We start from the raw sequence: 14,066 nt of genomic DNA, 5'->3' as shown, positions 1-14,066 counted from the left end.
ACCTTAGGCAGCTCACTGCAGTGACAATATTGTGGAAGAGAATGCCCAACGTCTTCATTAATGCCTCCCTTCAGGAGAACATCTGTTCTTAACTTGCGGGTTCAAGGACAACACTCACTCATTGTTTGCATGGGTCCTCAAACAGTGATTCGGAGGGTACAATCTTTTTTTTTTTTTTTTTGGTAAACTGGAAACTTCATTAAAACAAAAACTAAGAAACAGAGGCACCAACAGGGCCTACTCTGTTCAGATACATCCCATTCTTATCCGCCTCAATGAGGGGAATTAAGTCCACAGGCGGACTGGACAAAGAAACAAAATCAAAAGATTGCATGAGACCTATCCTAGCCAACTTATCTGCGCACATGTTGGCTTCTCGAAATATATGTCTGATACGGCATTGTGGAATGCGAGCGACTAGTTGTTGACAATCATCAAACAGAGGGGAGAGGATGGTGTTGGCATAACCAGTGTTGCTAAGAGCAGTAACTAAAACACTAGCATCCAGCTCAACAATGACAGAATGATAGTTCATAAGAAGGCAGAAATGAAGACCGTCTCGAAGCGCCCAAGCCTCAGCTATGAAGCTGTTCGTATGCCCAATATGTCTTGAAAATCCCCCAAGCCATCGACCTTGGTCATCCCTTATCAGACCTCCACACCCCGCTGCATTCAAATGATCAGAAGCCGACCCATCTGTATTTAACTTGACCCAACCTGGCTCTGGCTTTTCCCAGCTGATCTGTCTAACCACTCTAGTTTGATTTTTGCTAGGCCGATTGATGCACAAAGCATACTCCGTGGCTTGCATGATGATACTCTTTGCCAAATGAGGATTTGCTCCTTTACCCTTGAAAACCATTTGGTTACGTTGCTGCCAAATAAGCCAGATAGCAAGGGGAAACAATACATTCCAAGGAGGGTGGTTTGAAGAAGACAGCCACTTTGACTTGGCATTGATGCTTAGCCAAGCTTTGATTCCTTGAGAGAAAAAGGTGGAGTTGTTATTGTAAACACCAAGTTGAAACCATATTGGCTTCACCACATCACAATCTCGGAGAGCATGGATAATGGATTCGTTCGCTGCATTGCACATTGGGCAGGAGATATTTAACTGCATACCTCTAGCCACCAAGCACTCTTTTACACCGATGGCCTGATGAAAGCATTTCCACATGAACATTTGGATTTTAGGGAGGGTACAAAGTTTCCAAATCCAGGTGCCATCAAAGGTATTAGTGTCCTGGTAGTCCAAGGCTAAGAGGTAGGCACTCCTAGCATCAAAATCCCCCTTAGGGGAGAATTTCCACGCTAGCTTATCTCCACTTCTCGCAAAAATGGGTGTAGGGACTGCCTGGACAGCGGCCTTAATTTCTGGGGGAAACTCAAATGGAATAGTGGACCAGTCCCAACCACTAGTAGAGCAAACATCCCTGATTTTAAGGTTCTCGGTCTCACAAGGGAGAGGTCCCTGAATAAGATTCCTTAAGGGACCAAGATCCGACCAGCAATCATACAAGAAGTTCAACTTGCTGTCATGACCAGGAACCCATTTAACTCCCTTTTTAAAAACCTCTTCCCCTTTCCACAGCCCTTTCCACGTGGGGGAGCAAGCAAGCCTAGCTGCGTTTCTGGAATTGATTCTCTGCCTAGTGCAATACTTCAGCTTTAGGACTTTTGACCAAGAAGCGTTACTCTCCGTGTGCATCCTCCAATTAAGCTTGGCCAGAAGGGCCGTGTTTCTGCCTTTGGCTGTTTGAAGCCCCAACCCACCGAGGTTTTTTGGTTTAGTGACTTTACTCCAATTGACCCAATGCATTTTCTTAGCTTGATCCGTGGATCCCCAAAGAAAACTCCTATTCACCCGGTCAATACCATCCAAAATCTTGCTTGGCAATAAGCTACTTTGCATAACATACGAAGGAATAGTAGAGGATGAAGATTGAATGAGCACCATTCTGCCTGCCATGGATAAAAGATTAGCTTTCCAACCCGCGAGTTTTTTCTTAACTCTATCCAGGACAAAGGAAAAATCTTGCCTGCGGTTGCCTGGGTGTTTAATCGGAAAACCCAAATACTTACCCAAATTAGAGGTTGGGGTAAAGCCAAGAAGACTGGACAAGGCTTCTCTTTGATCGGGATCAACATTCGGAGAGAAGAAAACCCGGGACTTCGCTGCACTAATGGTCTGACCCGATTTAGCACAAAAATCACTAAGCACTTCTCTTATGGCTAGGCAATTCTCCGGATTGGCATGGGCAAAAAGGACTAAATCATCCGCGAAGAAAAGGTGCGAGAAAGGCAGCCCATTTCTGGAGGTCTTAACTGGCTTCCAGTCCTTATCAACACACTTCAACTCAATCAAATGGCTTAAGTACTCCATACAGATGATAAATAGGTAAGGGGAGAGGGGGTCCCCTTGCCTAATACCTCTCGAAGGCCAAAAAGGCTCCAGGCAGCCCCCATTAAAGATTAGGGAGGAGGACACCGAAGAGAGGCAACTCATGATTAGCTCAATTAGACTACTAGGGAAGTTTAAGATAAGGAGCATTTCTCGGATAAAACTCCATTCAATCTTATCGTACGCTTTTTCAAGATCAATCTTAATGGCCATGAGACCATTATTCCCTTTAGTCCTGCCAATAGTATGGACCAATTCCTGGACAATAATGAAGTTATCCACCCCTCTCCTTCCTGGGACAAACGCAGCTTGAAGGGGAGAAATTAGTCTCTCCAAATGCGGTCTAATCCGAGCCACAATAATCTTAGTGATGATTTTGTAGACCGAGTTACACAGGCTGATGGGTCTATAGTTGGCAATGGTTTCAGGGCCTTGAATCTTGGGGATAAGAACAATATGGGTTTTATTAAGGTATGCTGGGATTTTCCTATCAGAAAAAGCTTTCAGAACTTCATCCTTAACTGAGTCTCCCACCGTTAGCCAAAAACGTTGGAAGAAACCCGCATGCAAACCATCCGGGCCCGGTGCCTTATAAGGTTTCATGGACCATAGAGCATTCTTAATCTCCTCAATACTAACCCTCTCTTCAAGAGATGATTTCACCTCATCCGTGAGTTGAGTACGCCACTGATTTCCTAAACAAGGGACCCGGTGACCACTTTCATGAGAGGTGGTATACAGCTTCACAAACCCACTTTTAAAGAACTCCATAACCTCCCTTTCCTCAGTTATCCAATTCCCCAAATCATCCATGACAGCTGCAATGTGATTCCTCTTCCTTCTTGTAATAGCAGACACATGATAGAAGGCCGTATTACGGTCTCCCTGGATCATCCAGTTAATTCTGGATTTTAAGGCCCATAGATCACGTTCTTGGTCCAGAATAAGATCAAGCTCTTGATGGAGGTGCTTCTCTATATTAATAAGATCACTGCTCGGTTGGGCAGCCAAAGCTTTCTGAACCCCGTAAATTCTAGCAATAACTCTCTTCTTCTTGTGATGGATATTTCCAAAGTGAGTTTTATTCCACTCCGACGCATCCCTGGAAAAGATGTTAATACACTCTGCCAACTCTCTACCCCCCCTCCAAGCCCGAGACACCACACTAGGAAAAGAGGTATCAGTGAGCCAAAACTCCTGGAATTTAAAGGGTCTAGTAAGATTGATGTTTCTAACAGGAAGAGTCTCCATAAGAACCGGACAATGATCCGAATGGCATCTAGGCAGATGCGTGACTCTTGCATCGGGGTAAAGCAGGCACCACTCCGGATTCATGAAGAATCTATCGATCCTCTCAAGGATAAGATTATTTAACTCTCTTTTATTTGTCCACGTGTATCTCGGCCCAGAAAACCCCATATCCACCATATTGCATGAATCCAGGCAGTCCTTAAAGGCTAGAGAACGGTTAACATGAACACCTCTCCCCCCAAACTTATCTTCCTCAGCTAAGGGTTCATTAAAATCACCGGCCATAATCCATGGCATGTTATGAAGTTCTGCCACCTTATTTAAATTTTCCCACAAAATTTGTCGCTCCTCACTTCTAGGACTAGCATAAATTGCAGAAAAAATCCAAGTAAAGTTAGAAGGACGTACCTTAACTTCGACATGAATTTCCTGCTCCGTATTGGCTAAAGCTTTAACTTCCACTCTGTCTGAGTTCCACAGAAGCCAAAGACCACCAGCGTACCCAATTGTTTCAGTGTGAATGGCCCCGTCAAACGGGAGCCTATCAGTAATTGCTTTGGCTTTAACTCCACCAAGCTTAGTCTCCATGATTACCATAATGGCAGGATCATGGTTCTGAACCAAATCACGAACATGACTCTGAAAATTGGGCTTCAGAGCACCCCTGCTATTCCAAATAATTATCTTCATAATGAGATGATGGGCGTTTGAGCGGCACCTGTCAAAGGGAGGAATAAGCTTCATCTCATTCCTCAGAAACCATCTTATCCACTTCCCCGATTTCATCATCCGCCCCTTTCCTGAGGTGAGGACTAGCTAAAATTCCCGCATCCTCATTCTCCAAACCCAAGCTTCCTTCTTCTTCGAAATGACCCATCTCACTGTGCACTTGGTCCTTACTTTGAACCCGTCCATGGCCACCTGAGGACTGCCGAATCCCATCGCACCCATTAAAAGCGCCCAAACCTTCATCATTAGAAGCCATGAACTTGAAAGAATCACTTGGGGAAGCATTGGTTTCATGGCTAGCACTGGAAAACGTACTGGCAGAGAGGGGGGTGAGTTTGGATGGAAGATCATGAAATGGGTTTGTGCCGGCGTTGCTAAGGGAATTTCCAGGGAAGGTTCTAGCTAATATCTTTTTGCCTCTTACTGAATGAAGATTCTTCTTTCTGTTGAAAGCCAAACCGAATAGAGGGCCAGACTTACTACCAACTGAGGCGTTGGGCTGACCTTGAAGCTCAGTATTCAAGCTTGGGCCGAGGCCCAACGAAGGATCCATTTGTGTGAAGCCCGCTTCATTATATTTTTTCCCCCTAGGAGTATCATTTCGCAGCCCATTCTTGGAGCGCTCAGCTCGCATGTCATACGACATGAATCGGTTAGCAGCAATCCCAGCTGGTTTGGTGGACCCCCCCTGACTAAGATTTTGGCCTTTTCCCTTGTAGCTCCCTTTTTTCCTTGTAACAATCATCCAGGGGCCATACTGACATGAGGCGTCCTCCACTACACTCGTACCCGCCGTGGATTTTGCAGGCATAGTACTGACCGACTCAGTACGATTTTCCTCACGCCCTTTGCATGTCCCAGCGTTCTCTTCCGGAGCTGCCTCCGCCGTGTTCACCGACTCCTTGCTCTTACTAACGGTGTAAGGGCATGCTTCCTTCAAATGACCCAATCTCCCACAAGAAAAACAGAGTCTCTGAATGCCTTCATAATTCACGGCCTGCTCGAATCGACCAATGAGGATGGTGTTGATCAGAGGCTTATTGATATCTATTTGAATGCACAATCTCGCATACTTGCCCCTTGCTTCCATGGCAGTATGCGTATCTATCCTTAACACCTTACCTATGGATTCACCGATCTCTCTCAGGACCTCTGCCTCGTACAGTTCGAAGGGAAGCTGATAGAGACGAACCCACACAGCAACCAGCGAGACGTTAGCTGAAGAAGGCTTGAAAAACGGCTCCCATGGCCTTATGGATAGGAAATGGTCCCCCAAAAACCAAGGTCCCCGACTTAGAACAGAACTTAAATCTTCCTTGGAGAAGAACCTAACCAGGAAAAAACCATAGCTGAGATCAACTACGTCCATTCTACCCTCAGGTTTCCAGATTTGATTCAGTTTGCTCTGCATGTAGGAGAAACTCACCGAACGTCCCACCAACTTTACAATGACTGCCTTACACCAGCGCTCTCGCAAGCGTTTCTTGGTGTCTTTCGAAAGTTTAATGGCCACCAGGCCTTCACGGAGTTCACCGATATCCTCATCGTCATTGTCCGAGTCGTTTTCAGCGTCCATAAGGTCTGTGAAATCAAAAGCATGAGCAAACGCTCCAGGGATTTCGCCCACGAGCTTATCCCTGAATGATGCATTTTCCTTACTCCAGTGGTTACTGTTGTTTCGCATTGGAGAGCCCTCACTGGGTCCTTCATTGAACTCGGCGTGCCGACTATTTTTCACCTTTTTGTTGCTCCGGGCTAGCTCCGCTTCCTCTTCCCTAGAGAGAGTTCGTGGCTTCATCGTAAATGCTAAGCCAACTATATTTCAAAATTCGGAGGGTACAATCACTGCAGCTTATAGCATCCTATAGTTGAAGGACAATTCTACAGACACGCCTAATTGTGAGATACTACCGACACTTTGTTGATAGAATCAATTATAGTGATCATAAAGAAAATGATGGGTCCATGTACAATAAACCGGACAAAAAGTATCCATCACTCAGATAATCAGCATATCGTGAATTTGGATATGAAATAAGGTGTTTTCCTAAAACTCTTGTTAATTGAATGGTAGCTCCCTCTAGGAACATGGCCTACACTTTGAGTAACATTTGCAATAAGTAAAGAATTGTTTTAAGTTTTCTCAAAATATTTCACAATTGTCAAGATGACAAGTTGTAAATGACAAATAATAAAGTGATGTCAGTAATTGATTCAAATAAGAACCAATAAAAACCAATCAATTCAACTGCTGTGAAAAATGTCATGTAAATTGTTATGCATGTAACATTGACATTTGGGCTGAACTAATCCCAGACAGTTAAAAAAAAAAAAGGGGTGGGGGGTAGTAACCTTCATAAGTATATTTCAAGGACTATTGAAAGAGTAGCGTATTCTAACTGCTCCCGCAGGATTTGTACTAGAACTACTGCTGTTTTAACGAATTCTTTTTCTTTAAAAAACAATGAAGAACAGTTGGAAATTTATATGAGCTTTTCCCAAGCTTCATCATGATGTCCCAAGCATGTAAAGAAACCTCATAATGTAAATTGTACAATGGTACTTCAACAGGAGTACTGGGCTTACAAAACTTTCAAAATAGTTGCAAACCTTCATTGGAGTTACTTATAGTTTTTTTGCATTACAATGTAAGTTATGAATGCTGTCCAACTACTGTTCTGCACAACTAAGCTACACACCAACAGCAAAGCACATTTCCCATGCCTTGGTGCCCACAACCTCAACCAACTAGGAAAAGAGGCAAGGAAAGAAGTTCCACGAAAAATGAAGTATACTTGAAACTTAGCTTACTCTTCTAGCATGAAGGAAATATTATGCAAGAGATCCCGCTTCCAGATATATATGATCATTGATCCTGAGAAAAAATACTCTGTTTCTTAGAAATGCATGTCAATTTACTTGCTTATAAAAGGAAATGTCATCAAATTTCAATACTCATCTAGTTAATGTTGATTTGGATATCTCAACAAAATGGAATGGTTTTGTTTAGTTTTAACAGTATTATAAGGTTGCAGTCTTGAATTTTTAGGATCCTCTGATAGGAGATCCTCAATCTCATTTTTCTCCTAAGCCAAGGAGATAGTAAAATCACAATAGAAACTGTCGGAATGTAGAATTATGAATTAAGAACCAAACAGATTTGGTACCAATGTAATAACCTCTCGTGACATGTGCGTTTCTTTATACAAGTTAGCAGCTCCTGTGATACTTCAGAATAGAACTATAGAAGAACTCATCTAACTAAAGCTCATAAATACTGTACTACTAATCCGTGCAGGAGTGCAAATAAATTTTAATTTTATTTAATTTTCAAAGTCAATTGGATTTTATTTTAGACATTATTAGCTAATTATGTTAGTATTTTATCTAATTCTTTAGAATCAAGATTATTTTCATATTTCAATTATTGGACTATGAACCAAGTAGGATTTGGGTTATTCCATGTAGTCTATCTAAGTGTGGTATCATACAGTTGTACTTGTACTCTAATGGAGACAATTTGCTTGATCAATAAAATTTCCTAAATAAAAATTTTTAATTGCTTGGTGCCAATTATATAGGCAACCCTAGATGCTAATTTCTAGATTTTGTTCTTTCTTTCTTGCTTGATACGGATTCTAAGCAAGTCCAAGTTTATTTTTATTGTTTTGTGTTCTTATTTCTTGTTGATTCTCAATCCCTTAAAAATTTCTGTTGCATCAGTTTTGGGACCAGGACAATCATTATTCAGCATCAGCTTTGGTATGAGAGAGAAACCCAATCCTTGTTCCAAGCACAGTAGCCACATCCAGATTTCAACAACAAAACATTCAGATGTCAAACCAGCCAAAGGAAACTCAAGCCGCCACCTCGACCCACCAACCTAACCTAACCTAAAGCTATATTTACCATTCCAACAAACCAAGCACACCAAACCATCAAAATCCCAAACTACCCACACTGTCAATAAGAATGCCCCACTCCCACTAGATTGTAATTTGGCTAGCCAAGGCCGTTGATATACCTGCCCGGGCCAAAACCCAATTGTTCACAAAAACCCATACAACCCAATTCACCAAATAGCAAAATCACCAACCTCTGACGACTTCAATCGACAATCTCAAGCCTCCTCACACCGACAAACCTGCTTTCCTAGGCCCTTTTTGTCTATCCACCAATTGTAGCAACTACTAGCACCAATCACAAGCCCCACCCTAACTGACGATTCTTGACTTCCCAAGTCTTGGTGAAGCCACCATTGTCTTTGGTCCACACCTACCATGCCACCGCTAGGATTCTGCCAAGATTTGACCTGGCGCACGAAAAAAAAGTGCAACTACCCAATGGTCACAATCCATTAAGCTTTGTTCTCTTTCTTGCTTGGTTATGATTCCAAGCAAGCCTATGTGCTAATTCCTAGGGTTTTTTTTCCCCCCTACTTTATTGATTATCAATCCCTTTCAAAATTTGTGCTGCATCACTAAGTACTCATAAATTAGAAATATCATAATCAGTTTCACCATCTAATTGTCGATCGCCACAGCTATCAAATTTTTTTTCCTCTAAATAAAAACTATATTCTTAACAATGCCTTTCACTCGGCTGTAACATCACAATGATTCCCCCCATCAACCACCCCCCCCCCCTTTTTCTTCTTTCTTCTTTTTTCCTCTATTCTTTTTAGATAAGACTATAACTCTATCAGTTACACAATCACGTGGAGTTTAACATTTCTGAAACAGAATAGGAGTCCTATCTAAAATCCTCATCAGACAGCCATGCTATAAAACAGCTAAATTTTAGAGCAACTGAACATAAGTTACCAATCTAGAATATAACAAACTGAATATACTTTTTCAGATCCAAACTGTTTTGTTCTTTCCAACTCTTCTTCTTGCGAAGACTCTTAATTTTTCAGCATAGAGTACTTATAGGCACATTTTGTCTTGTTGGTCCATTTTGAGAGGGGAAAATTTCTTCAGTCAAATGCTAAAAAAGTTCCCTTACCAAGTTGAGATCCGTTTTAAACCAAAATGAAAAATAAGTAGCACATGTATGGATGTGTTATCAGCCTAACCTGATTGTTTGATCCATGTTCATGCATCCGCTGAGGATTTATATTCAAATCAATCATTTTAGTATCCTTCTTGTTCTTGGCATGTCCATCAGCATTAGCATCAGAAGCTGGAACAGGAGAGACACTATGATTTTGCTGGTTCTCTACCACTGTAAGTTTAGGAGGCTGATTTTGTACCCTTCTGGTCTCACCTTGATCTACAGGTTGTGAAGCTGGCTCCTCAATATGACCAGGTTTATCCCCTGGAAACTACAGAACAAACAAAATGTTTCTAAGAGGAATTTTACATAACAGAAGGATGACTGAGATTCCAATCTCTCTGTATAGAAATTACAAACCTCAACTCTCTGCCTCAATAGAAGATATCTTCCATGCGTTCTTTTACCACCAACATGAACAATCATGTCACATTGCAAACACAGGGAACTCCCATCTACCTCACAGTAAAAGAAAGCTACATATATGTCCCCAAAAGGAGAATCATAAGCTTGAAATTCTTTTACCAAACACAAAGGGCATATTTCTGAAAAATATCAATAGTAAAGTAAAAAGTAAAAAAGAGACCTGCATACCAGGTGCATTTTCACATATGTCACAGCGGGGAACATCACTGGGATTTGCAAGACCAACCCGAACGTGCCGGCTAGCAAGCTTATTACACATGTGAACCTGCCACTCCCATTAACAGTTATAAAGCATTGCAGCAAGATGTGGACCAGGGCAATCAAGAATAACAAAGAATATTTAGATTTCAAAATTTTCAACAATGGATGAAATGTTTTTATAATGAGACTTGTATAGAACCAGAAACATATAGAATAATAAGCCATTTCAAACATCGTTTTATTCTCAACTGATATTCATAATGTGTTGAATATAAAAGAAGAAAGGACAAAGAAGAGGACAAGAAATTACACGTTCTACAGCATTTTGTCCGAGCTCACTAATGTCATATACACCGAACAACCATACTGAAACTTTTTTTTTTGATAGATAAGTTAGGCACGCACCCAATGGGTCTTAATCGCACAACCTCACCCTCCAACCAATTATTATAGGAGAAGGAAGTGCCAGTTGAAACTTCAAAGTCATATTCATCTTCCAAGATTTGTAGGAAAACCAGTTTTACAAGTTTATGTGAGAAACTATTCCAAGAATATTGCTGCTTAAAAACTCAACCGTTTCAGCTAAAAATTTATGGTTGTTTTACAAGGGAAGAGACTAGAGATACAGTACATATAAATATATAGATAGATTATGGAATCTTTCCTACAAAGTAATTATGAGGGAAACCCAATACGAATCAAGAAGAATTACATATACTAAAACCAGTTGCAATACTAAATCAGTACTATATACCGTAAACGTTTTAATTTATAGTTGTATACCCAGGAAAAAAAAGGGGTATAGCTAAAATAATCAAAGTGTTAGGAAAACAAACCTTTTCGTCGCAGGAACGACAGAGAGCGGCCTCGTCGGCAGCACAAAATACGACAGCTGCCGCACCCTCACAAGCGTCACAAAGCGTTCGCATAATTTTAATCCCCTTCAACTCTCATTTCTTCGAGTGACCAACACTGGTATATAATACTTACACCAACTCCATGACGACCAAACTTCAAAAAAGCAAAACAACAACCAGACCAAACAAATCCCACAACAAAATCTCTAATAATGGGTATTATTATTATTATAATAAGTGTGTGTTTGTATGTGATTTTGTTTCGATTTTGTCCAACACAATGATGGGAGAGAAAGAAGAACTAGGATAAAAGGGAAGGGTGGTTGAGACTATGGGTGTGGTATGGGGGGGGACCTGAATGAAGAAGAGAGATTCGAGAAGAAGAAGAAGAAGTGTATTTCTGTATCATGGATTTTTTTTTTAATAGTAAATAAGAAAGACATGATAAAAGGGAGTTGAGGGGTGTTGTCAACTTTGTTCCCACGAAATCACTCCATAGCCACAAGCTTCAAAGCTCGGTGGGGCTGATAGTGAGTTGAGGATTATTCTCACCCACCAGGTTATCTAGCTGACTTGAAGTGGGGCCCACCTCAATTTTTGAGTTTTGCTTATGTTGCTTTGCTTTTGTCTTTGTTTTGTGTCTATACTCTATTTATGATTATCACTGTTTTGTACTGTAGTGTCCCCTCCTCGTCATCCTCTTTTTAGCTCATTGAAGCGCAGCCGTCCACGGGGCATCTGGTCTGCTTCAAATATGTACCGAAATTTAGTCTGTTCTGCCGTCACACTGAGAAACAAAATATCTCTCAGGTCCATGTTTCTGGTATTGACTGGATTTTTTTTTTTTTTTTTAAATATGAAAATTGTATTTATACTCTAAAATTTTAGAGGTAATTTTGCTTTTATTTTTTCGAGTTTTAAAATTTGAATTGGTTCTCCTAACATTAACTGTTGTTGGGATCTAAGCATTTTCTACATTTGTTGAGGTGAGGTGTCCGGTAGATGCCATTTCAACTGTAAGGGACAAATCAAAATTATCCCAAATTTTGAAGGTGTAAGTTGCAAACTAATGATTAAAATGGCGTAATTTTGAATGAAAAAAATAACGTTGTTTTGAGTTTAGTTAGCACTTAACGCACCCTACAGGTCACAATGCATTGACAAAATGACTTAGAAGCATTATGGCTGAACTATCATTGCCAATTTTATAGGTTTTTGGCTACATATTGGTAAAAATCAAGTTTATAAGTGATATACTAATATGTATTCCGTAACAAGTTAATGAGGGAATAGAGGAAAGTGAGCAAATTTTTGGCTTTCTTTTTGCCAAATTACATGGCAATTTGGTATGGTATTTTAAGGGACTATTTGATAATGTTGTTCTAATAACGTTGTTTAAGTGTTGTGAAAATATGTGTTGTATTCTTTAAATAATGAAAATTGTTGTTTAAACAACACAACCATATAGGCCCTAAATGCCAAAATTTGGGCTATAAATTAAAAGTCAAATTTCCCTACTATTTCTCTCCTAATTCAGTCACGTGAATGCCAAATTTGGTCAAGCTTTTCTCTCTCCAACCTTGCTAACAAGGCATGATAAGACGAGATTTTGCGTAGGGTAGGGCAAGTTAGGTAAGAGAGAGAATCAAGTAACAAATTTGACATTTAGAGTGCCAAATTCAATGTCAAATTCCTAATCTGGCATTTAGTATGTAATTTATTAGGTCCATCGGGAGGATTGTTGAAGTGGTGTCCAATATGCAAATGTTACATCACCTAATAGTTTTTTATTTTTAATTCTTGTGTTGACTCACACATTTGCATAAGTGACATTATTTCATTGATTGGAAGAACCACTTCAACAATCCTCCCATCAAACCTAATAATTTCTCATAATTCAGCAAAAAGAAAGCCGAATCTGCTCCATCTCTTCAATACCCTCAATAACTTGCCACATATCACCCATAAACTCAATTTTTACTAATATTTAGCCAAAAGACTCAATTTTTAACCAAGAGAAGAAAAGGATTTAAATAATAAAATAATTTCCATTAATAACATGTGTCCAATAAACTTTAAATGGATAAAAACCAAATTACATTTTATGGAAACAAAATGAATTTTGTATTTTTTTTATATATAAAACATTTATATAGATTAATATGAGGTAAAATGAGAATAATTGAATTTAGCAAGAATTTTCAAAATCGAATTGATCCTTGTGCGCAAAGACAGAAGTTAGCCTGATCACAAAGTAATGTATTAGTATCGAATGAAAGAGTCAATGCTCAAGCCTCAATAGTCCAAAATGTTTATGCTAATATTTTCCCAAGGGATTATTCACTTTTCTAAATTTAGTCAATTAAAATGGGGAAATTGTGAACAATGTCTTTTCGAGGGTTATATGGTTTTTAGAGAGGGAGAGGAGTCAAGAATCAAGATGGTTTTTGTGGTTCTTATTACATGTGGTGTTGATATTTTTCACTTCTCGTGCCAGATAATTATCCCAAGAAATTGGATAAGTATAAAACTTATTTGTATAAAAGTAGTCAAAAATTTCGAAAGAAGCTGAGTCTTTTATATATCTCTCATTGGCCTCTTGATGATAAGCCGAAAGTTTAACTACAAAGCCTTACTAATCCTGTTAATTTATATCATCGATTTAGTTTCTGTCCAACATGGCAAGGCTCCATCTTCTCAACTTCGTGGTGCCAATAGAACCTTTACTCCCTTTTAACCCCTAAAAAGAGCGACATGCTTGCAAAAGATATCTTAGATGGATAGGGTTTGGTGATCCGGGGTATAATTTGTTGGTTAATCATTGTTACACGTTTACTTTTGTACATATTTCATGTACACTCTTTTGATTGTGTTTTCATTCATGTCACAATTTTAATTAATAAACACGATTTCAGCTGATGTGTATATATCATGGTATACTTGGTGTGTAACCATCAAGACTTTAATTTGTATTCCCTGAAAGCATGACATAAATGCAATCAAGTATCAACCTTAAAACCATGAACCCAGGTCCTTGATTTAACCAGTGATTGGTAACGAATCCATCACAAGCCAGGCTGCCGGCATCATTAATTATAGAGTAAACTGCATAAGATCAATAACAAGAAGAGCAGCAACAACAGCAA

At 39.8% G+C, this 14,066-nt stretch overlaps 1 protein-coding gene across 1 annotated transcript; it reads right to left on the bottom strand.

Annotated features, from left to right (window-relative positions):
• Positions 1–6,863: 6,863 nt before the first annotated feature.
• LOC115994924 (B-box zinc finger protein 19-like) lies at positions 6,864–11,384 on the bottom strand. The gene is made up of 5 exons (XM_031119265.1): positions 10,900–11,384; positions 10,031–10,127; positions 9,797–9,912; positions 9,459–9,707; positions 6,864–7,256 (listed from the first exon to the last, which is right to left on the bottom strand). The coding sequence occupies exons 1-5, from the start codon at positions 10,990–10,992 to the stop codon at positions 7,248–7,250; spliced, it is 564 nt and encodes a 187-aa protein (XP_030975125.1). The 5' UTR covers positions 10,993–11,384; the 3' UTR covers positions 6,864–7,247.
• Between the last annotated feature and the right edge of the window lie 2,682 nt (positions 11,385–14,066).

The sequence above is a fragment of the Quercus lobata genome, chromosome 6, assembly GCF_001633185.2.
Source record: "Quercus lobata isolate SW786 chromosome 6, ValleyOak3.0 Primary Assembly, whole genome shotgun sequence".
Lineage (NCBI taxonomy): Eukaryota > Viridiplantae > Streptophyta > Magnoliopsida > Fagales > Fagaceae > Quercus > Quercus lobata.
The sequence above is the reverse complement of the archived record's forward strand: the minus strand, read 5'-3'. Positions and strand labels throughout refer to the sequence as shown.

Bases quoted from the DNA above. Each gene is read 5' to 3' on its own strand.
- LOC115994924 (XM_031119265.1), bottom strand. From the start codon at position 10,992: ATGCGAACGCTTTGTGACGCTTGTGAGGGTGCGGCAGCTGTCGTATTT. The intron at 10,128-10,899 runs GTTTGTTTTCCT...TGGGAGTGGCAG, and splicing joins GTCGTTCCTGCGACGAAAAG to GTTCACATGTGTAATAAGCT. The intron at 9,913-10,030 runs GTATGCAGGTCT...ACATATATGTAG, and splicing joins CATATGTGAAAATGCACCTG to CTTTCTTTTACTGTGAGGTA.